The sequence below is a fragment of the Didymella exigua genome, assembly GCF_010094145.1.
Source record: "Didymella exigua CBS 183.55 unplaced genomic scaffold M421scaffold_41, whole genome shotgun sequence".
In the NCBI taxonomy this organism is placed as follows: Eukaryota; Fungi; Ascomycota; class Dothideomycetes; order Pleosporales; family Didymellaceae; genus Didymella; species Didymella exigua.
In genome coordinates, this window is record NW_022984815.1 from 8642 (window position 1) to 33509 (window position 24868).

Sequence of the window (24868 nt, forward strand, 5' to 3'; positions counted from 1 at the left end):
ATCTGCGATTGCCTGCTTCTCTATATCCTTCATACGGGTCTTGGCACGTGCAACGGATGAAGGATCCCAGAATATGGCCCCCCCTTGTACATTAGGGTCCCGCAGTGACAGTGGCAATACTTTATTCTTCTTTTAACGCTTCTTCTTACTCTCCAGTGCTGTTTTAAGGCCCTGAAGTTCCTGATCTTTGAGCTCAAGAGCCACGTGCATCTGGTGCATCTGCTGCCTTGCCTCACTCTGCGCCCCTGGGTCCCCATACGTCACTGCACGGTCAAAAGATGACCTAAAACGTCGCTAATTAGGTGAGGTAGATGCCACCTAAGGCTCTGATTGCTAGGGAGGCGTTGTGGGTAGTAGTAGAGTTACCTTCTTAAAGCAATTAAGTATAACGTCTAGGTAAAGTAGGTATATACCTGTGACTTTAAAGGCTTAGAGTATTAACAATTTAGTAAAGGTGTTGACCTAGGCAGGCTAGAAGAGGCTTATAAAGTCTGCCTTACCTGTAGGGAGCTATCCCTTAGTGTTATGGTTATGATATATGAGCTTATTTGAGTAAGATTGGCTCAGGGGCTTAAAGCATGAGACATCTAGGGGTTGCAGCGTATGGGTGGCGTGCGGGGGGTAAACCAGCACCAGAATTCGATGGAGATCACAGTAATCGATGAAGGCCTTCGTCACGTGGCTGCCGTGGCCGTCAAGAATGAGTAATCTGAACTTTCTCTGAGCTTTTTTTGAGGTAACAGGATTAAACACCTGCTGCAGCTAGGCAACACCAAGATCGTCGTTTGTCCAGCCACTTGGGGATACTGAGAATCGTAGATCGTGAGTATCTGGATTGATATCGTGAACCCAGTTAGCCTGTACTTTCTCACTGGCCGCGGGATAGATTACGGCAGGGGGGAGGTGAGATCCGTCAGCACAAATCGCGCCTATAACCGTCACCCACTCCCTGTTGCCATCGTGAGATGCTTGCTTATATCAACGCTCCTTGTGGAGAGCCTTATCAAAGACTCTTTTAGTCTTTCTAATAACCCTAATTATAAATCCCTTCTTGTCTATATTGTAGGTGTTCTTAGGGAGAATGTTAAATTCCTTAACTTTTTTAGTTAAAAGATTAAAGTATAGATAATATCTTTCACAGTTATTAGCTGCATAACGCGTGCTTTCTATAGGGGTAGTCTAGGCAGTAGTAAGGTTATTAGGGTGACAGTGAATAAGCCTAGAAACCTACTAATCTAAGGGCTCCTAACTGCACAAGGGGGTCGCGAAATTAATTATTATCTACTACGTAGGTGGGCAGTAAGTCTCTGTGAAGCTTTTAATGTATTTTATAAGCTTAGCCTTATTGTGTGGGTGGAGGAAATATTAATCTTTGTAGGCATCTTTATTAGTCCTTCTCTAACGTTAGTAGTAGTTAGTTAAAGTAGTGCAGGAAATATAGTATTTCTTAGCTAACTGTCTATATAAAAAAGATTCTCCTAGTTTTAAAGAGTCTATGTATAAAAGAGCAGCCTGCAACGACATCGTGGTGACGTTGTGGAGGGGGGGTCAAATGTGGTGACAAAGTTGGTGGGGTGGCCCACCTGGTGACCCGGCCCACCCGGTGTCCGTGCACGGTAACACAATACACTCGTTATATACATTTGCCCTTGACACCGCAACAAAAGACCTTAAGCAGCTGTCTAGCGCTGTGGGAACTGCGGTAGGACTAGACACAATGCGCGAACATGCAAAAAGGATGCAGAAACATCTTCTAAATCTAATGCAAGCACGCAGCACGCTAGAGAACTCTTTAACAGCAATAATGTCAAGGTTTAAAGTTGTTGAGTTAGGTACGCCAAGCCTTTTTGTCTCACTCGATGGGTCATCTCATTTGATGGTGGATTACGTTACTTGTGAAGTAATATAATAATAATAGGATATGGTTTTGCAATAGACAGCGAACCGAAGTTGTCGCTATTGCACACGGAACTGCTAAGTAGTTCTAGGCCTAGAACTACTTGGTATCATAATTAGTTGCGGATTATTGATCTCCGCTTGAGCCTTGTAACTATGTTCTGCTGGGAGGCAGGCTTCTGCTGAGGTTCAAAGGTAGAGCATCGAGATGGGTCTGGCTCCGGCGGGCAGTACTTTGAGAGTTCCCGGAATATGTTACCGGCGCTCTTGCGTCCGTGCGCAGGTGCTGTCAGTGGACTTACGATCAGCATCTCGGTTTTGACCATGTTAAGTAGTTTCTCAAACATCTCTTGGGTATACTTGTCGCGAACTTGGCGTAGGCCAACCCATAGTGCATCGATCTTCTGTAGAAATCATCAGCACCCTATCTCACAGGACTCGTCGTCACTTACGTCTGTAACCTCGTGCTTCACGCTTGCTGCTCGCACAGCACCATCGTCTTTAATGCTGAAGAACTTATCAGATCGTATGTTTGCCAGAGTGTGGTCAGTCTCACGACGCTGAAGGGAGAAATGATGTACGGCGGTCCAGCCACCAAAATACCAGGTAATAAACTCAAGGTAGATGCAGCCAAGAGCCCAGATATCGCACGCTATGCTGTAGTCTTGGGTCAAGGCATACTCAGGGGAATGATAACTTGGCGAATTGGGCACTCGCCCGCGTTTCGACTCTTCCGTAGCGAATTGAGCAGAACCGAAGTCCGTAATGCGAAGTATGCCATAAGACCCTGGGAACCTGGAATCGGGAAACCATAATATATTCTCTGGCTTTAGATCGCCATGCCGGCCATAATAGCGTCGGTTTTGTTTGGAACGGTTAGACGGTTCTAAGGCGTTTGTCGATACAGCATGACCTGTTTGATCGAAGCCAAATTGTAGCAGACGACCGGAGAAGGTCTTGTAGTGGTGTATCCGGTCCAAAGCTTGCGCCAGGCCGTGGCATTGCGTTGCTAGCCATGAAGCTCTCTCGGAGCTCGGATCTGGTTTTGCGTCTTGCTGCCAATATCTCAGCAAGTCCACGTCGGCCCACGGGAAGACAAAATGGTAGCGCTTATTTTGCTCATACGCTGCAAGGAGGTTGACAAGATGCTCGTGCGTGTGAGTCTCTCTTTGGAGCTTTTCGAAGGTGCTCACTTCTTTTGTAAAGGCCGCTGTGTCATACCTACTCAAAATCTTCACGGCGAAGACGTTGCACTTCTTTAAACATGTCTTCCTGTTCCGTTTACACTGTAATCAATCAGAATTTCCACCATTTCTTCAGAGGTGAAGTGACAAACCTCTGCTGTCTCCCGATGCCAAGGGTGATAGTCAGGATGAATCCTGGTCAAGTAGATCTCGCCTTCGCCTCCGCCTCTCTCAGTCCGGCGATACTCCATGTACGGAAGGACGATTTCCTTCTCCAATCTGACATAGAACCTATCGAGCTTGGTGAATTTGTGTGCAATGACACTCCACTGCTGTTCACAGAACCCCTGAGCATCCTCGCTTCTGTTGAACGTTATGGTCGGAGCCTTTTTGTTATTCTTGCTACGAAGACTGAGTGTCCTTACGATAGTGCTTCCGTCATCCAATGGTTCCAAGGGCAGATCCGCGTCGCAGACGCCTCTTGTTAAAAAAACATGGATCTTTGACGGACGTTTCATGAGATGCAAGACAGCTAGGATACGCCGGTAATTGACAGGGCTTCCAATGATAGGTTTTTCCCTCTTAGCTGCAGACAATGCTGAGAGTACCGCGTTCCCTGCGATCAATCGCTCAAGATCTGCGCTTGGAAGGAAAGGAACGTGCCAATCGACAGAGCGATGCTGATGTGCAAGCGTCCTCACTTTCCAAGCCAGTGCCTTTGACGCTGGGGTGGAAGCTGCACTTGTAGCATAGCGTCGAATCATACCTCCACGATTCTGAGTAGTTTCGTCACCATGCGTGATTTCGATAATCTTCTCGGGCAGAGGACTCCGCGCGACCTGCTGCGCAGAAGGTGCGTAGGTTGTAGGGCCACTCGATCTTGCCTTCCGGGCCTCAGGCACATTGCTTTCTTCCGGGACATAGTGATCGTAAGGAAAGGTGTCACTGAACGGTCGAGCTCTTTCTTGTGAACCTGTTCCGTCGGGTCAGCACCGAGGTGGCTTCGACATTGCAGACGTAGACAAGGACTCCGCTACTGCTTACTCGGCTGGTGAGACCATCCGAGTGAGCTGTTCTGTGAGAAAGCTCTCTCGTTGGTCCTACTGGGCAGTTGAACCGTACTCCGCGTCAACAGCGTCCGGTGAGTGGATGCTCGCGTGGGTATTTCCGGTCTTGGAAGAGCAATCTGAGCCATCTCTCCTTGTCTTCTTATAAAGGGCCACAAAGTAGCTTAACGGGCAGATCTCAGGCTGAAAGGCAGCTATGGACAAGGCGCGGGCGGTTTCATATAGCTGTATGGCAGAGTCCTCCATCCAGACCGGGCCAATGATAGGTTGGGGCCTCGAAGACCCCAGGCACAAGTGTGCCAGCCTCAGTTGCAAGGCTATGGGGAGTGTGTCAATGGTCAAAGCTCTGCCAAACGTGGTGATTCGCCTGTTGTCACCCTCATAATCAGGGCAAAGTTATTGCGACGAGGATCCTTAAGTCACACAGCCGTCGAGGCAAACGTTTGCCCTGTTCTCTCTCTCGGACGGGCTGCGCCCTCATGATGATGGGGCCGAATATGCGCTCCAGCCCCCAAAAAGCCTGAGGTGATAGCCAGGGTGGTGTGACGGAACTCAACGTTATTGGGGGCCCATGCGCGTGGCGTTAGTGGCGTGGGTAGCGCTCGTGCGTACGGTGTTTGAACATGTGCCTTTTCCCGCTACCACATAGGATATGACCTCGATGACTGGAAGATTTAAAATCCTAGCGAGGGGTCCATTCTTGCGGATTCGTGTCACTCGTCCCCGATCCAGCTGGTCATCCTCACCATGCCTTTCGTAGCCAATCTCTTCAAAAGCAGACGAAGCGCTCCTCAGCCATCAGCAGATGCCTCTCCGACAAAGACATTTAGGTCGCTTCGATCATGGTCCAACGGCCGCAAAGTGCAGCAGGACATATGCGTCGTGAATGTTGATCCGGAGAAGCTGGTGACGAAACTACAGGATCGCTTTGGGGACGATTTCGAAGTCTATGTACGGCCCCCATGTCGTAGCTAGTCTTTGCTGACAGCACGTGTCTAGATGGTTCACAATGTTTATAGCATACGCGCGTCCGGATGTCTTTCGCAAGTAAGGCGCTGTCACAACAAAAATCTTTATTGCAGGCAGAATGTTGACTTGTGACGTGCAGGATGATCTGAACGACCTAGGGAGTAAAGTGGTTCGGCCGAGGAGTTCTCCAAGATCGTCGCGGTACCTGGGGTGAGGTGTCCAATCACACGCACGGCGGAAGGGACAAGAGTGGAGCGTCGCAAAAGTTGGAAGGTGATCAACATTTTAGCGCGTGTTGGCGTGGGTCCGGGCGCGGGCCGCCGCGGGACAACTTCCCAAGTGTTCCTTCGATCCAGGTTTTTGTATTCACGTCCTCTCAAACCGTCTATCATTTCGCAGCAGTGATACGCAGAATCCATGCAGATTTCAAGCTCTGGTTCATGTTGTGGCGAAGCGCTATGCCTGAGTCCTCCAACCCTGGACAGATACAACATACACCATGCAAGCGAGGCTGAGAGCTGAGAGCTGAGAGCTGAGAGCAACCCTGCTGTAGGTGGTCAGCGAATCTATGCATGGCTGTATCGAAAGATCTGGACAATGGTGAAGCTACACATCAGGCCAGGAGTCACGCATCGCTAGCGCCCTTCAGCCTTGTTGCCTTCTCTTACGCATGACGTTCAGTGGCTTGCGGCCGGTCTCTGGCGCGACTGAATTCCGAGCAAGCACTGGGTATAAGTTTGAGAACGAGCAGCGGTTATGTTCCCGTTACCTTTTTGTGAAGCCTGTTCCTTCTTCAAGCATTCGAGAACCTTCCACTTTCCAAGTGTCTTCTTTTTCGCAACTGAGCGCAAATGATGGGAGATCTATTCGATGACCTTTTTTCTGACGAGGCGCAATACCTCGATGCTGGGGGCATTCAACAGGACTCCGATGATGAATCACAATATTACGATACTGCCAAAGGCGTATCCGCGAAGACGCTCAAGCAGACTTTGCAGTCCAGATTGATCAAGAGTGAGTTTGATAAAACGCCCCATAGCTTCATCCCCGAAGGGATTGTCGAGGAGTTGATTACCCGGAAGTCGATCGCGCAATGCTTGCGAGCCTCCAGAGAACAACTTGAATTGATTGACTACACTTTCGCATTCGCAAGGAAAGCTTTCGCCATTGCCACCTTTGCCAGGCTGAACACTCATGTTGCTATGAATTGGTTCAAGAGAACAGGAATGACTGATGACGATCTTCCATTCACTGTGCAAAGCGAAGAGTTCCGGCGGTCATCTTGGCGGACACACTTCTACGACGAGCAGTGGAAGTTCTTTGCGCCAATATTCGATACTGGGAAGTATAACCATGATTTCGAAGAAGCTCGAATTCTCCCAGTCGTTTCCAAACTGCGCGTTGCTGGTTCGGGCGCATTTGGCGAGGTTTGCCAATACGAGATACACACGAAACATCTCCAGCCTGTAAGTTCTCCTTCAGAAACCCGATACATGTTATTCATGACTACCAGATTGCGTTGCGGCAAAGACTTTTCGCTATCAAGGAGCTCAAAGCTGAAGCAAATTTGCAAGAAAGAGCCGAGCACTGGGAGAAGGAGGTGAAGGCACTGCGCATGATGAACAAGCTCAACCAAGCCCACATTGTGCGTTTCATCACTGCCTTCCGGAGGAAGAAGAGAAACGACGGCGAAGAGCACTACTTGATGTTCGAATGGGCCAACGGCGGAAACCTGCGCGATCTTTGGGACCGCATACCCTCTCCGAACTTGACCGGCACCCTCGTTAAGAGCGTCGTCAAACAGATTCTCGGCTTAGCCTCCGCACTTGCTGCTGCCCATAATCTGAACCAGACTGAGGCTTCATATCGTCACGGGGATTTGAAACCGGAGAATATTCTCATCTTCGACGAGGAACCTACAGTCGCTGGCAACGAACGTGAAAGAACAGTCGCTGAAGAAGATCGTCAACCGATCGGAACGTTCAAAATTGGCGACTGGGGCGAAGCCAAATATTACGGAAAGGACCAACCTACTGAGCTTCGTTCTCAAAAGACAACAGCAAGATTTGGCACCCGCCGCTACGAGGCCCCAGAGGTTGTCACTGGAGTCACACGGAAGTACCTTGGCCAACCCGTGAAGCGCCGCTCTCGACTATACGATATCTGGGCAATGGGCTGCATCATCCTTGAGCTTATGATCTGGCTGCTGTATGGTGTGGAAGGCTATCACATGTTCAGGCAAAACGTAAGCGAAACCTTCTATCAGATTAAGAAAGAGAACACGAAGACGATAGCGCAGGTGCACAGTGCAGCCACTCGATGGATGGATTACATGGCGCAAGAGCCTGCATGTGAAATCAACACCGCTATGGGCCAGCTTCTAGAATTTGTCAGAAACAATCTACTGGTGGTCAAGCTGCCGCGACGTATGGGATCGTTTCGACCTTCTCCAGAGGACACAGATCAATCGCGCACAGACTCGTTTCTCGAGCCCAAAGTTCCTCAAGACCTCCGTTCAGATCTCAATCAAGCTTTGGAAAACGCGCACCTCTCAGAGCCATCGGCTTTGAATGGGCTGCCAACATTCACGATCACAGAACCGGAGCCAACGTCAGATCTGGACAAAAACCATACCCGAGAGCCTGTTCAGCCAGAACCCGAGCTTCCTGGACACTCAAGATGCTTAGCATCTGACTTTTACGAAGCCATGGACGGCATTCATACCGAAGACGATGTTATTGGTTTTTGGGAAACACATCCTGAGCGAGATCGTACGCCTTTGCTATTGAATGACCCAATCAGCTCTGAAGTCGGCACCAGCGGCGATGCTGAGGTACGTGCACCCGTGCTCTCGCTTACAGCAGAACTGATGACCTTGGCAGAAAGATTATGCTCCCTCTGAGCTTGACGAGAAGGATTGGGTGTTGCGACTGGACAACGAAGTAGCGTCAAGACTTTTCACTGATTTGAGGTGTCAGCAAAGACTAGACACTCACCCAGCTCCGGACACAGCGATGCTGTGTGACTGGTGCAGCAAATTTCGAACGCAGTTCGGCCCGGGATTCTCCATGACTTATGACGTCAGTAGAATACAAACCAGCGCCGAGACAGGACAATGTCACATGTGCTCCTTGCTGTGGCACATATGTCAGGCCCATGAAGGGCAACGGCAACAGAGTGTCCGATTCGATCGTGAGGGAGCTTTCCTCAAGATGAGTCACACACCCAACTGCGTGCTTTCCGTTGTTTGTAGCCCAGACGTTAATGTTCCTGTCTCTGGTGACTACCAGATTGGATTCGTGGACCTTCCCGTTGCCGGCGGAGAGACTCATCTCGAAGTGATGAAGTCATGGCTCCACGATTGTGACCACGACGCGAAGCACACCTGCAAGCCGTCTGGTCGCGCAAGCGGTGGCAGCAGTACTTCGATAATGCGCCTGCCAACGAGACTCATCAAGGTTGGCAAACAAGGAGATGCCACCATACAACTCTGGGAAACCAGACCTGGCGATGCCGGGGAATGGATCGCCCTTTCACATAAGTGGGGTGACAGTCATTTCTCCACAACTACAGCGAACCGTGAGCAGCATCTGGAGGGGTTGAACTATGCCAGTTTACCCGCGACCTTCAAGGATGCAGTGACGGTGACCAGAGCTTTGGGTCATCAGTACCTCTGGATCGATTCTCTGTGCGTGATCCAAGGCCCAGATGGAGACTTTGAATCTGAAGCGAAGCGCATGGAAGATGTCTACAGTGGCGCTTACTGTGTGCTTGCAGCAAGCTGTGCAGCAGACCACTATGACGGATTTCTGAAGCCTCGTAAAGCCAGAAAGTATGTTCGTTTGACAAAGGAAGGCAAGAACGAGATGCCCTTCTACATCTGCGAGACAATTGATGACTTTAAGTCTCATGTACTCGACGGCGACCTGAGTGGTCGTGGATGGGTACTACAAGAGCATGCTCTGGCTCGTCGTACTCTGTTCTTCACCGAGTATCAGACATACTTTGAGTGCGGCGGTGGTGTTCGTTGCGAGACGTCGACGAGACTGGAAAAGTAAGCGGTCCGCGAATGATGATATTCATTGAGATGAAAACTAACAAGGCTCAGTCTGGTCGCAGCACTATTAGGAGATGCCGAATTCCCTGATCTGCTCTATAGATCTTCACAAGGCGACAGGATTACTCGAATCCAAGGTCTTTACAAACAATATTCGAAGCTAGGTCTTTCAAAGCCATACGACCGCCCTGTTGCCATTGCCGGTCTACAACAACGACTCTTGAGGACAATGAGGGTATACGGAGATTTCGGGATCCTCGACGAAGGCGAGACTCGCGGTCTTTTGCGTCGGACCCTCCTCTGGCGACGCCATTCAGACTCAGAGGCCATGAAGCGCATCGACTTCTCAGCAAGCCCGGGTAACCTCAAGATACCTTCTTGGTCGTGGATGGCTTATTCTGGAGCAGTTGATTACATATATCTCGAGTTTGGTCAATACGAATGGAACAACATACAGTCACCTTGGACAAAACTAGAGAACAGATGGATCAACGTCGATGCCGAAACTGCAAAAATCGCGTTGTTCGCCGCGCCAAGAAGATTTGACACTGGAGCTGCCAAAGATCGGGATATCGAACTTGTGTTCGATGAGCCGAGTAATATTCTGCTGCTAAGTTCGCTCTGCGTTGTGCTTGGAGTTGCGAAGGGTTCCCAAGCTGAGACCGAACGAAAGCACTGCGTTCTTGTTATCACACCTAGGGGAGAGAAAGACGGTGTGACACTGTACGAGCGCGTAGGAACGGGCTTCTTACCAGGGAAGTGTCTCGCTCCGCCACAGGATAATTTTGTACGTATCATTTGATGCTGGCTCGCGGAGATGCTACAACGGATTAGCTAGTATTATCGTAATCACGTCGTAATATCACGTTAGCTCTACCCAGGACCTAGTCAAGACGGTATACCATCTTGCTAACATCGTCATTTTAATGCCTCTAAATGACTGTCCTTTTCTTTGCTTCCCATCCAGTTGCAAGATTTATTCCTCTTCTACTACAACGTCAGAAAGCCTGTATACCGCAATATGGCGAGAGCGGATCTTATTGGGATCAACGCCATGTGCCACAGTCCTCACCGTGCAACTCACCGTAGTTCCCCAGATGTAAGAGCGCATCTTTGCAGGGTTTTCCCCCTCTTTGTACACCGCAAATTGTTTGCTGCACGTTAAGGACTAAGCTGCTTCCTCCCTCGCGGCGAAGCAAGGTGTACTCAGCGGCACAGCACCTGCAGCGGGCGGCAATATTGATAGCCTCAGGACTATGCGCGATAAACCCTGGATCAGCACGGCGCGTTTTCTTTTTGCTTCCAAGCGGACAGCTTCATCGGCGGAGTTCAGATGCTTGCATATGTGTTCGCTGAGCAGCGTCTGATCTTTGCAGACCCTTTGTGACTCGATCGCTTTGTAGAACGGGATGCGGGATACGAAATGGCTGGTCGTAATGATCGCTGAAGCAAATGGGAGATTTCCACTCTCTGTGCAAGTACGGGCCCATATTTGCCTCTTCACAATGGACAACGTGAGCCAATGTCCCCGGCAAACACTTGGCCCGCCAGTCCCTCTATGCTGTTATTCATGTGCTCGTAGACATGCAAACGTCCCTTTATACCTATCTGAGTGTCAAGTCGTCGCAGCAAGGATCGAGGTGAGCGTGCATATCACATGATCCGCATCTGGATATTGGACCGACCAGACACTGGCGATCTATCACGCCATGGTGAGCGGAATTGGATACAGCTTGGAGCCGTGATTAGGGCTCCAATTAGGGTATAGCTGGATGAGTATTGGTGTATATATTCTGCTTATTCAGCACTGTAGATTGAACAAGGAACTTGTTCACTTTCTTCTCACTTAATTAACAATTAGAGACTGCTCAGCGTTGATATTCCCTGCGTACTCTAAATAAGCTAAGTGCATCTGATCTAAGATTATCTTCTCTACAATCTTTTCTCGAAAATCCTCTAAAATAGATTCTAAAAACAACACTGTGGCTTCTAGCTAAATCCTGCTAAGCAACTACTCAGATTGACTGTATTGGTTTGCTTGGCTAGAGCTTCACGCTCGCAATACAGCAATCTAGGATTAAATTAATCTAGAGGCAGAAACTGTACCACTAATTAATAAGCAGGAACTAGAATACCTAGAACTTCTACCTAAGCCTATGCAAGAAGGTACTCCCTTATAGATTAACAACCTAGATAACTTAGGCAATTATACCTGACATATAACGCAGGAGTACTACAATTAAGCAGTATGAGATCACCCTAAGGCAGTGCAGAAGTACAAGGTGGCCACATCCAAATGGACACCCAATGTCGCCAAGCTAAGCAATATCTAGAACTAGATTAACAAAACAGTATTAGCTAATCTTATAGCACCTGCCTTAAGTAAATTGCTTAACTCTTAGCAATTAACTCTTGTCAGATATTAGGTTACTGAGGAAAGGTTAACAGGGCTAGATCTGTACAGAGACATTACTTAAAGATCTCAGCCGAGTTCACCAAGCAAGGCAAGGGCCCACAGACTAAGCCTAATAATCAGCAACACGCCAGATTAAGATCGCCAAGCATGTAAAAGAGGGGTATCTAAGTAATTTAGGACTACTAAGACAATGCCTTAGCTAGTAATTAATAGATAAGTGTAAAGAAAGTAGGGGAAGGACTAGACTACTTTCTTCCTAGTCTAGAAGGACCTAGACAAATCTAGACTAGCTTTGTCTAAATAGGAAGCGTATAGCCTAATAGAGGTAAGGTAGGGTTATGTAATATAATAGAAAAGTTATTATATTAGATACTAGGGAAAGATTCCTAGGCTAGGTACAGAGCAAACAGAGGGGGGAGAGCCAGAGGTATTTATACTTCCTCTCCTCTGTCTGTATTTCTAAGCAGAACGTTCTAGACTCCTCTAGGTAGGTCTACTTAGTAATCTATGCTTAGTATTGCTGCATATGTAAGCAGGATTACGTAGGTGCATGCGTAATTGTATATGTTAGCATCTACAAAGTAGGCTACTCTATTTGTAAGCAGAGGGTCTGTAACATTTCTAGTTACTATAAATAGAGAACAGCATATCTTAAGAACAAGAGGAGAAACAGGCTTCGTAAGCACACCATTCTAATCCTCTCTTCTGGGAGATTGCAATAGCAATGCTTAGGTAAGCATGGCGCTATACCTAAGAAGGAAATACGCTAGCGAAAGATTATAAGAACAAAGTCTCATAACTTTACAACTAAGGCCTTCTATAGTCCTCTCTTAGTGCGTGTAGTAATTTTATATGTGTAGTTAGTAGCTAGTAGAGACAGTTTATACTTAAGCACCTACTAGCTAAGTATTTCTAATACTACTCTAATTACTTAGCTATTAGCTTATTAGAGAGTTGTTAGGTCTGCTTATATTTCCTACTATATGCCTCTGTTTTATAGTAGGTAGAAGGACACTAGGTTGCATAGTAGGTCTAGGCAAATTGCCGCATCTGTAAGGGTAACCTTAGTTGTCCTAGCTCTACTTCTTAGGAGTAGATTAATTAACCTATATCCTCTAACTAGTACCTTAGAATTCCTAGCCTATATAAAGTCTCTAGGCAATAGCTGTTAGAACCTAAAGACGCAGTTAGGGTTATTAGTAATATAACAGGTAGAACCTAAGTTAAATATAAATAACTTCTATAGTAGATAGTTAGCATAATCCTGTTTGTTTACTGTGCTAAGTGCTACTTTAATATTAGTAATTTCTTAGCCTTCTAGTTAATTGTCTAGGATTTCTAGGGTAGGGGTGTGTAAGTGCTTTACTACTAGTGTTCTTAATTAGCTCTTACTTTAGGTAACGTAAACCCCCAGCACCCAGGCCAACCCAGCACCCGGGCCAAAAAAGCTTGGCAGTACCAACTCACGTTACAACTCTTCAATTTCATCGCTATTTAATATAGAGCCTGTGTACACTGTGCTTGTATCTAATTCAGAATATGCATCTATATCTTTTTTACACGTTCGCGCGTTATGTCTAGTCCCTCTACAGTTTCTACAGCGCTGTAGAGCTGGTTAAGCTTGTTCTTAATCACTACTACCACAAGCCTTCTTTGACTGCTTAGCGGCTACAGAGGCCTCTGCAGCCACCTAAGCTGCTGCCTTACCATACTCTATAGTACTACCTTGCTAGATCTGCTTCCTTTTGCGCAATTTCTGCTTAGTTATTACTACTAATTGCTCTTTAAGCTTAGTAATCTAGGCTGCTTAAAGCGCGTTCTGATGCAGTATAAGCTTACTGCCTCTAACAAGCTAAGAGAAGCCTGCTTGCACAGTAATAGGCAACTAAGTAAAAGACTTATGTACAAGCTTTAACTAAGATCTAAACTTATAGGTATTGCTTAGAGTCTTTAACTACTACAGCGTCTCTAGGAGGAGGGGTTCTAGCAGGGTACATAGGCGCACTTTAAGTTAATCTAACACAACCTACGTGTTAAGAGGGACTAGCCCTGCTACCTTAAAGGCCTTGTAATAGTTCTCTGCTATAAATATATTAAAAAATACATCCTTAAAGGTAGGGAGAAAGCTTTCTTTATTAATATAGAAGACACGCTTACATGCTAAGTCTTGTACACACTAAGAGTACTTACGCTTTAATAGTAAGAAGTAGACTATATTAAGTAGCTAGAGGATGTGTAATAAGTAAGGTAGCATGCAGAGGGTAAGGATTATATTTTTAAGGTAGTAGTCCTTAAAATCCTAGTTAAGGTGGCTCTTATAGCTGTCTAAAATAAGCAGCCTGTACGCCCCTACCTGGCTCGCCTTTGTATGCGCGTCGAAGTGCTTCAGCCACTCAAGGCCGAGCGCGTTGTTCGTCCAGCCGCTCTTGGAGACAGAGAGCTTCCAATTGCGTGGTATATCTGCCTCCTCGTACTAGGCAGAGATGTGAACGCGTCCTTTGTAGATAATAAAAGGCAGGGTACAAGATCTAGCAGCGCAGACGCTCTAGATAACTGTTACCTACTTGCAATTACCTAGCTAAACAAGCTAAGGTTAATTACGTCTCTCTGCACCTGTAACAACCTTTATTAAGCTAATAACACCTATCTAGAAGCTAGTCTTGTTAAAGTTGTGTATATTATAGTTATATATGCTGTATTTAGCTTTTGTGTCCTCTACTAGCTTAAACTACGCGCTAATTGTCTCTAGATCCTCCTACAGCATCCTCTGCCTATCTTTAGCTTAATTAAAGGCCATCTTAAGCTTAGCTGAACGCGTTACGAAGCGCTCAGCCTAGTGCTTGCTAACAGGCTGCCCACCGCGTACACCTAACAGTTTGTCAGCCATATCTGCCACCTCGCACAGCTAGGGCGCGAATCCTTGCGAATTAAGGTTAAGAATGTATTGTACAATTATTTGCTCTTTAGTGCGTATAAGCTTATATTGTGTGTTATGTCTATTGTTAATATAGAGTCTGCCTCTATACCTAGCACTTAAGGTTGTATGCAGTATATAAAATACCTAAGTAGCACTTTAGAGGCATTTAAATTTATATAATTAGAAAGTAGAAAGAGTAAGATTAATTCTACCCTCTTATTTAGATAATTATTTATCTTGTTAGTAAGGTATTACGTGTTAATATTAATAGTTGTGGTCTTGGCAAGAAATAGCCTAGGTGCTGGGTGCTTGGGGTTTATGTTATAAAGTATCCCTTAAAAGGTAATATATTTCTTACACTTAAACTTAATAAGTTTACAAATAATCTTATTTAGTTTCTACTACTTAGGAGCTCTGTCTTAATTAACATAGTAGTAATCCTATATAGAGTGGCATTGTCTATATATAGGGTATTTTGCTCCCCTAGTAGAAGTAGGCTCTTAATTTAAAGGCCACTTAAGTGTAGTAGTTTTCCTACCTACTATATATTAATATTAAGGTCTGCCCTAGTTAGATAGTGTGCTTATAGTATGTTAGGCGTCCCCTTTATAGCTCTAGGAGGCTGCACCCCCTTTAGCAAGAAATACTATATTATTAGCTACAAAGGCCTTATGCTACCCTAATTTAAGAGGATAATTTATTATTATATACTCTTAGTAGTATTTTATTATCTCCTTCTAACTTATACTAGATTTAAAGTGTCTGCTATCTTAAAAGCTTGTAGCCTAGATAGGCATGACCCTGTTTATAGCTATTAGGAAGTCCTTTGTTATTATATTTAATTATAATAATTTAGCAACTTTATACGTCTCTGCTTCTGTAGCTGCCTAGTTATACTTAGCTAGCTAGGTATCCTATTATAATATGCTTCTTATTGTAACGGTCTAGACTCTAAAGCTAAAGAAGAGCTAGAGCTAGCCGGTTACGTTAGCTTAGCCGGCTTGGCTTAAGCTAGATATATATTATCTACGCAGTTAACTAGACGTCTAGTTAACTTGTGCATGCTTTTTAGCAAAAGTTGTTAGGAAGTAGATATCCTTTATTGGCCTTTGGCCAGACTACTACACTTATTAGCTTAAGTGCTAAGAGGTATTTATCTTTAGCTTGTTCTTGTTTAATTTATTTATTAACCCTAATAGTAAGTTATAGGTCTGTAATCTACTATTACAGTAGTTTCTTAGGAAGACAGCATGTGCATAGTTAATATAGTAATAAAGTTAACTAGATAAATATAATAATATACTTAAGGCTTGCTTCCTTCTTCTTATATCTATGTTAATTATTCTTATATTATTTAAGGAGTACTTTATAGTACTTAAGGTCTTCCTTAAATACCTTCTAGCCTATTATTAATAGCTTAGTTAGCCTTAATAGTATAATAGTGTTTGTAGCTAGCGCTTAGTTAGTAATAGTTAGAGCCCTTAGCAAGAGTAGCTTTAATAGTAGTAGTATAGTTGTCTTTAGGTTAATCTTATCCTAGATATTACGCAACAGGCATCTTACCTATAGCTACGCAAGCTAGCTAGTCTAGTTAGCTTAGTCCCTAAGGACTATTGTTAGGTCATGGTATGTTAGTTATACTATTTTAGTTGTAGTAGTTTAGTTGTAGTAGTTTAGTTATAGTAGTAAGACACTTAATTGTTAGATGCTTGTACTATGAGCTAGAGTATGTGCTTAACAAGATCTTAGGTGGTATAATAATTTATTAATGATTGTGGCGATGGTGTCTGCAGTGCGCGTCGTGCTAATTGCTACAGGATTGAAGTGGAGGGGGAATTAGCGCTGTTCGCGGCCGCCTGTGTGCGGGCCAATCAGGAGTTGCCAGGTCTCGCTTAATCGACCTGGCAACTGCTGATTGGCTGCGCGACAGGTCCCTGCTCGATTGCGCAGATCTGACCTCTCGCCGCTCGCTCTTATCTGACAATTATCTTCTTTTATATTAATAATATTATCCTTACATACAATAAATTAAAAGAGTAAGAGGCAATGTAGATAATTAGCAATATATAGAGTAAGTACACCTGCACAGGAGGGTATAACCTATAGTAGTTCCTTAGTATAGAGATTATATAAGACTAAGCAAGTAAGAAAATCTACCTATCTTAGGCAGTGTACTTAGACAAAATTAGTTCCCTTGCTAAGAACACAACTGTACAACATAACACTCTAATAGCAACAACTAAACTACAGCTAAGGAGTAGACTAGCAGCGCTAGCAGAAATTAATAAGTATTAATGCAAAATTAGATTACTGCTGTTTGCTGCAGTCACCACGCGACCTGACATTGCGTTGGCCACATTAAGGCTTGCTAGGTTCCTCACCAATCTAGGCATTAGCTACTAAGATGCTGCAGACTAGGTCCTTCTATATCTACTTAACACTAAACAGCAACTACTACAGCTTAGAGGAGGCATTTGCCTCTAGGTAGCAAGTAACGCGTCCTTTGCTAACAACACTATAGATAGAAAGAGCTCCTAAGGCTACGCAATTAAACTCTATAGCAGCCTTATTGTATAGAAAGTAAACAAGTAGGACACAGTAATAATACTAATAACTAAGGCTAAGCTTCTTACTCTTACCTAGGTTGCAAAAGAAACACTCTTTATCTTAAGGCTATTACACAAACTACACATACTATTAACGTAGATTATTACCAAGCCAGCCATATCACTAAACCAGCCATATCACTAAACCAGCCATTTTCTCTTAGCACAACTAACACAAGTTACTACAACTACAACTACTTACTATTAAATAGTGACCTAGCATACTGCGTGCTTGCATTAGATTTAGAAGATAATTCTATACACTCCTAGCACGTTTGTGTGTTGTGTCTAGTCTTGCTGCAGTTCCTACAGCGCTAAACAGTTGACTAAGCTCCTAGTGAACTACCTCTACCCTAAGTCTTCTTAGATGGCTAAGCTGCTACACACAACTTAGCAGCTACCCATGATGCTGCTAGGCTATACTTAAGTGTGCCACTATGCTAAATCTGCTTTCTATTACGCGATTTTCTCTTAGTTATTACTACTAATTAGTCTTTAAGCTCTCACACGTGGGCCTTAATAAGGATGTTTTTATGTAGTATCTTTTTAGCCCCTTTTACAAGCTTTAAGAACCCCTCTTATGCTACACTTAGTAATTATTAGAAGGAGTTGCTTATAAGCTTAGATTAAGACCTAAACTTGTGTGTATTGCTTAGCGTCTTAGATTGCTACAGCGTTTTAGGTAGAGGTACTGCTAGTAGGGTATGCAGCTTTACTTTAAGGCAATATAACACTACCTGCATATTAGTAGGAATAGGCCCTAATGCCTTAAAGGTCTTTTAGTAGTTAACCTTTATAAATATATTAAGGAATATAACGTGGTTTATCACCAAGCCGCCAGGTATCACTGAACCGCCACCCCTCGCCAATTTTGCGACTGTTACAATAATTATTACAATGCCATCACAACACAACGCGCAATCACCCTATAACAAAGGTACACTATACCTTGCTATCTAAGCTATAAAAGCTACTATGCCTAATAGTATAAATTATGCGTCTAAGGCCTTTAGTGTTCCCTAATTAATATTAAGAGACTAACATGTAGGAGGGCTTACACAACGCAATTGTTAATTTGTAAGGCTAATTTAAAGAAGCTAATAAAGGTAGAAGAGGAGGCAATAGTTAACTATATACTTAAGCTAGACAGGCAAGGAATAGGCGCAACAAAGACTATAGTGCAAGATATAGCTAATAATCTGCTTGCTGCACGTGGTGAAGGACCTATTAGCAAGCTCTAGGGAAATAGGTTTAACACATATACCTAATAAATTAAGCTTTAATATAGCTAACTGTATAATTATTAACAAGCCCTAAATAAAGATACACATGTTATAACACCCTAGTTTAAGCTAGTTAGGAATACAAAGGAGAAGTACAGAATCCTAGATAGAGATACCTATAACTTTAATAAGACTAGGTTTATAATAGGCATAATTAGGTCTAAGATAGTGTTTACAGGCTTAGAGAAGCAATCTAACCCTAAGAATATCTAGCCTAGTAATTAGGAGTAGGTTATAATTATTATTAGTGTCTATGCTGCTAGCTAGGCTATCCTACCCTTTATTATCTTCTAAGGCAAGGTCCTAATTACAACCTAGTACCCTAATCTGCCTTATAATTAGGTAATTATAACTAGTAAGAATAGCTAGATAATAAATAAGCTTAGTCTAGAGTAGTTAAAGCACTTTAACGCGTCTACAAAAGAGTGTACTATTAGCACCTACTATCTACTTATTATTAATAGCTATAAGAGCTACAACTCTGTAGAGTTTAAGGAATACTACATAGAATATAGGATTATTACCTTGTGTATACCCCTATACTTGTTGTACCTATTATAGCTGCTTAATATAGCCTATTTTAGCCCCTTAAAGAGGGCGTACTTAATTAAGGTTAATACCTAGTTATAATACTTAAAGATATAAATTAAGAAAGAGTTCTTCCTTACTAGCTTCTAGATAGCCTATTACAAGGCTATTACAAAAGACAATATCTACAGAGGCTTTAGAGGCGCAGGACTAGTTCCTTTTAACCTAGAGCAAGTGCTATTAAAGCTTGATGTGGTCCTTTACACGCTAACATTACCACTACTAGAGACTACCCTATAGGAATCTAAAACACTAACTAGCGTAAAGGAGGTTAAGTTTTAAATGTTGTATATCTGTAAGCGCATGCAATTACACAGAGATTTGCCCCTATCTCCTATTATAAAATTACTTAACTTGCTTGCTAGAGGGGTTGTGTAGATAGACTATGCTAATATATTGTAGAGAAGGGAAATAGATAGTATAAAGAAGGCTATTAAGGCTCTAACAGCGTAGTGTAGTTGTAAAAGAAAGTATATCTAGACAGAGGAGGCTCTTATAGTTAGTAAGGTACAGGATATAATAGCTAAGAAGGATAGTAGTAGTAGTAAGGCATCTAAACAGTCTAGGAAGAAGGTGCGTAAAGAGAGGCACTACAGACGTTGTAGCAAGACTAGCCACAATTTACGCACCTGTACTGCAGAAATATTAGATGTAGATAATAGCGCTACTTCTAAAGAGTAATTATAGCAATTATAAGTATTAGTATAGTGTTGTAGTTAAGCATAATAGTTATGTAATAGTTAGTGACTCTAAAAAAGTTGGTAAGGGGTAGCAGTTTGGTGATACCTAGCGGCTTGGTGATAAACCACGTTATTCCTAAAGGCTAGTACATCAGGAAAAGTTTTTCCATTGTTAAAATTAGGAAATTGTGGCATTATACTATAGGGAACAGGAGGACTTGTAGGCCTATAACAGTTATTTAATGTGTATTTAATGTCTAGCTAATTTTAAGCTAATAGCTCTAACAGTCCTAATAGCTATAATAGCTACAACAACTCCTAATCTTGCTATAATAGTAGCTCTGCTTAATAAACTATACTTTTATTATATTAATATACTACTAAGTCTCCTCTTTAAAATACACTATTAAATAATATTATAGGCCTATGAATAGAATAGTTATTAAGTGTAGAAGGTTTTAAGCTTAATATTCCTGTCAGATTCTCGTACTGTGAGCCAGAGTATGTGCTTAACGAGATCTTAGGTGGTATAATGATATATTGATGATCGTGTCGATGGTGTTTTTGCCGTCGCGTCGTGCTGGTTGCTACAGGATTGAAGTGGGGGGGAATTAGCGCTGTTCGCGGCCGCCGGTGTGCGGGCCAATCAGGAGTTGCCAGGTCTCGCTTAATCGACCTGGCAACTGCTGATTGGCTGCACAACAGGTCCCTGCTCAATTGCGCAGATCTAACCTCTTACCGCTCGCTCTTATCTAACACACCCCCTTTAGCTTAGAAACTCTTTAAGCTAACTATTTATGCACATATAAGGTTCTTAATTTATTCTTAAATCCTGTCTAGAGGCACGCTATTTAGCACTTCTATTAACTCCCTGTTCACTAGACTAAGTTACTAGAGGAAACCTTCCTACTTGTTTACTAGGAGTACCTTTGTAAGTCTGTCTGCTATTATGCTTACAGACTAGACGTGTTCTATAATAATCTTTCTAGTGGCCACCTCCTGTTAGAGCTAGGAGTTGTAGATATCTATATACTAAAGTTTAGTATATAGTTACAACACTTCCTTAGTAACTAGTTAAATTGTTTATTTGTTGTTATATTATATTGTGATAGTGTGTGTGTATATATTAATGTGTAGTTTGCATAAGAGCTGTAAGATAAAGAGTGCTTCTTTTACAACCTAGGTAAGAGTAAGAAGCGTAGCCTTAGTTATTAATATTATTACTGTGTCCTGCTTGTTTGCTTTCTATGCAATAAGGCTGCTAAAGAGTTTAATTGCGTAGCCTTAGGAGCTCTTTCTGTCTATAGTGTTGTCAGCGAAGGACGCGTTACTTGCTACCTAGAGGCTAATGCCTCCTCTAAGCTGCAGTGATTACTGTTTAGTGTTGAGTAGATATAGAAGGACCTAGTCCGCAGCATCTTAGTGGCTAATGCCTGGATTGGTGAGGAACCTGGCAAGCCTTGATGTAGCGAACGCAATGTCAGGTCGCGTGGTGACCGCAGCAAACAGCAGTGATCCAATTTTGCGTTGATACTTGTTAATTTCTGCTAGCGCTGCTAGTCCACTCCTTAGCTGTAGTTTAGTTATTACTATTAGAGTGTTATGTTGTATAGTTGTGTTCTTAGCAAGGCAACTAATTTTGTCTAAGTACGCTGCCTAAGATAGGTAGATTTTCTTGCTTGCTTAGTCTTGTATAATCTCTATGCTAAGGAACCACTATAGGTTGTGCCCTCCTATGCAGGTGTACTTGCTCTGTACGTAGCTAATTATCTACATTACCTCTTACTCTTTTAATTTATTATTGTTAGATAAGAGCGAGCGGCGAGAGGTCGGATCTGCGCAATCGAGCAGGGACCTGTCGTGCAGCCAATCAGCAGTTGCTAGGTCGATTAAGCGAGACCTGGCAACTCCTGATTGGCCCGCACACCGGCGGCCGCGAACAGCGCTAATTCCCCCCACTTCAATCCTGTAGCAACCAGCACGACGCCACGGCGAGAAAAACACCATTGCGACGATCATTAATAAATCATCATACCACCTAAGATCTTGTTAAGCACATACTCTAGCTCACAGTACAAGCATCTAACAATTAAGAGTCTTACTACTACAACTAAACTACTATAACCTTACTGCTACAACTAAAATAGCGCAACTAACGTACTATAACCTAATAACAGTCCTTAGGGACTAAGCTAACTAGACTAGCTAGCTTACGCAGCTACAGGCAAGATGCCTGTCACGCAACATCTAGGACAAGATTAACCTAAAGACAACTACACTACTACTATTAAAGCTACTCTTGCTAAGGGCTCTAACTATTACTAACTATGTGCTAGCTGCAAATACTAATATACTATTAAGGCTAACTAAGCTATTAGTAATAGGCTAGAAGGTATTTAAGGAAGACCTTAAGTATTACAAAGTACTCCTTAAATAATATAAGAATAATTAACACAAATATAAGAAGGAGGAAGCAAGCCTTTAGTATATTATTGTGTTTATCTAGTTAACTATATTGCTATATCTACTGCGCATATGCTGTCTTCCTAAGAAACTACTGCAATAGTAGATTATAGACCTACAACTTACTATTAGGGTTAATAAATAAATTAAATAAGAATAAGCCTAAGATAGATACCTCTTAGCACTTAAGCTAATAAGAAGCACGTCACAATAGGATACCTAGCTAGCTAAGTATGACTAGGTAGCTATAGAAGCAGAGACGTACAAAGTTGCTAAATTATTATAATTAAATATAATAACAAAGGACTTCCTAACAGCTATAAACAGGGTTACGCCTATATAGGCTACAAGCTTTCAAGATAGTAGACACTTTAAATCTAGTATAAGTTAGAAGGAGATAATAAAACGCTACTAAGAGTATATAATAATAAATTATCCCCTTAGATTAGGGCAGCACAAGGCCTTTATAGCTAATAATATAGTGTTTCTTGCTAAAGGGGGTGCAGCCTCCTAGAGCTATAAAGGGGACGCCTAACATGCTGTAAGTACGCTATCTAACTAGGGCAGACCTTAATATTAACATACAGTAGGTAGGAAAACTACCACACTTAAGCGGCCTTTAGATTAAGAGCCTACTTCTACTAGGGGAGCAAAATGCCCTGCATGTGAACAACGCTACTCTATATAGGATTACTACTATGTTAATTAAGACAGAGCTCCTAAGTAGTAGAAACTAAATAAGATTATTTCTAAACTTATTAAGTTTAAGTGTAAGAAAGATGTTACCTTTTAAGGGCTACTTTGTGCACAAAGTAAGAGCTAATTAAGAATACTAGTAGTAAAGCATTTGCACACCCCTACCCTAGAAATCCTAGATAATTAACTAGAAGGCTAAGAAATTACTAATATTAAAGTAGCACTTAGTGCAGTAAACTAACAGGACACTACTAACTATCTACTATAGAAGTTGTTTATACTTAACTTAGGTTCTACCTGTTATATTACTAACAACCCTAACTGTGTCTATAGGTTCTAATAGCTATTACCTAGAGACTTTATATAGGCTAGGAATTCTAAGGTGCTAGTTAGAGGATATAGATTAATTAATCTACTCCTAAGGAGTAGAGCTAGGACAACTAAGGTTACCCTTATAGACGTGGCAATTTGCCCAGACCTGCTATACAACCTAGTGTCCTTCTGCCTACTATAAAATAGAGGTATATAGTAGGACATATAAGTAGACCTAATAACTCTCTAATAAGCAAATAGCTAAGTAATTAGAGTAGTATTAGAAATGCTTAGCTAGTAGGTGCTTAAGTATAAACTATCCCTACTAGCTGCTAACTACACACACAAAATTACTACACGCACTAAGAGAGGACTATAGAAGGCCTTAGTAGTACAGTAGCACAAGCAACTTAGTTACCCTAGTCCTGCTGCAATTAAACACATTGTCTAGCAGACTTAGGGGGTGCAGATCTAAGGCATTACTATAGTTAAATGCAATGCTTATAGAATAGCTAAATTATAATAGCAAATTAGCTACACACTAAGAATTAATAATAACAGACCTAGAGAAAGACTTAGTATTAACTTCTACTCCTACAAAGTATAAGGAGTTCCTAAAGAAAAGAGCTAGATACTTATTACTAATAGGTTCTTAGGCCTATAGTAGGACCTCTACTTTATAGATTATTGCATAGCAAAGTTAATTATTAAGGCACTATTAATATTTATCCTATTCTTAAAAAATTACTATAATATCTTAGTTAAGACTATTAAGGTAGATAATAAGATAGCTACAGTTAAACTAGGTGTATTAAAATAGCTAGCAATATAAGGAATTATTATAGAGCCTTTAGCGCTAGACATATAAGCACAGAACAGTAACGCAGAACGCTTAGGGGGTGTAAACAAGGAGAAAGCTCGCGCAATGCAACTTGATGCTAACCTCTCCTAGGAACTGTGGCCAGAAATCACAAGGGCGGCAGTATACCTCTACAATTAAACGCCAAACTATACAAACTATTAGAAAACACTATACAAAATATTCTTTACGCAAGTTGCCTTTAGCAATAGAATAGTAATATTACTACAAAAACCTAACCTTGCGCACCTAAGAGTATATAGGTGTAAAGTGTTTGCTATAACAGACAATATATATAGAGGCAAATTATGTCTTTAATAACTAGACCTAAAGGCCTAGATTAGCTATCTAGTAGGCTACTAGTTATTAAATATCTATTAAATCTAGATACTATTACTTACTAAGGTAATAAGCACTTAAGATATTATATTTAATAAAGATATAGTATTTAACAGGAGAATTAAGGACCTTATAGAGAACCTTATATATAACACACTTAAAGAAATAGTAATATATATATAATCTATTAAGCTACTAATACCTACCTAGCAACTAGAAATAGATTCCTTTTATAAGGATAAAGCCCTAGTAGAGCTGTTACTACAAGACAAAGTAGACACGCTAGGCTACTATTACAGACAGAAGATACAGGATAGCTATCCTACCCCTCTATTAACACTGCCACCTGCAGCACTACTTGCAGGCATTATAGCTAGTAATTAAACAACTCTAACGCAACAAGCGTCCTTAACTACTATCCTGTAGGCAGCATTATTCCTTACAGGAACCTAAGCTAGATGTGTTAGAATATACAGAGGAGAAGTTATAGACAAGGCTAAGATAATAAGAATACTTACTAAAGGCTTAAAGCCCTA

General features: G+C 42.5%; 3 protein-coding genes across 3 annotated transcripts; 1 reads left to right on the forward strand and 2 right to left on the reverse strand.

The window, feature by feature from the left end:
• Positions 1–526: 526 nt before the first annotated feature.
• Positions 527–1110, reverse strand: M421DRAFT_403687 (uncharacterized protein; the record flags this gene model as incomplete). The annotated part of the gene is given in 2 exon segments (XM_033590266.1): positions 527–968; positions 984–1110. Coding segments are annotated over 2 exon segments (333 nt in total), but the record flags the coding sequence as incomplete, so codon positions are not given.
• Positions 1111–1866: 756 nt separating this feature from the next.
• M421DRAFT_424970 (kinase-like protein) lies at positions 1867–4622 on the reverse strand. Its single transcript, XM_033593931.1, has 4 exons — positions 4125–4622; positions 3233–4053; positions 2349–3182; positions 1867–2300 (listed from the first exon to the last, which is right to left on the reverse strand). Exons 1-4 carry the CDS (start codon positions 4273–4275, stop codon positions 2013–2015), a joined length of 2094 nt encoding a protein of 697 aa, XP_033444396.1. The 5' UTR covers positions 4276–4622; the 3' UTR covers positions 1867–2012.
• A 1345-nt stretch (positions 4623–5967) lies between these two features.
• M421DRAFT_8979 (uncharacterized protein) lies at positions 5968–17539 on the forward strand (the record flags this gene model as incomplete). The annotated part of the gene is made up of 5 exons (XM_033597797.1): positions 5968–6582; positions 6630–7949; positions 7999–9170; positions 9225–9960; positions 17507–17539. The coding sequence occupies 5 exons, from the start codon at positions 5968–5970 to the stop codon at positions 17537–17539; spliced, it is 3876 nt and encodes a 1291-aa protein (XP_033444397.1).
• Positions 17540–24868: the final 7329 nt, after the last annotated feature.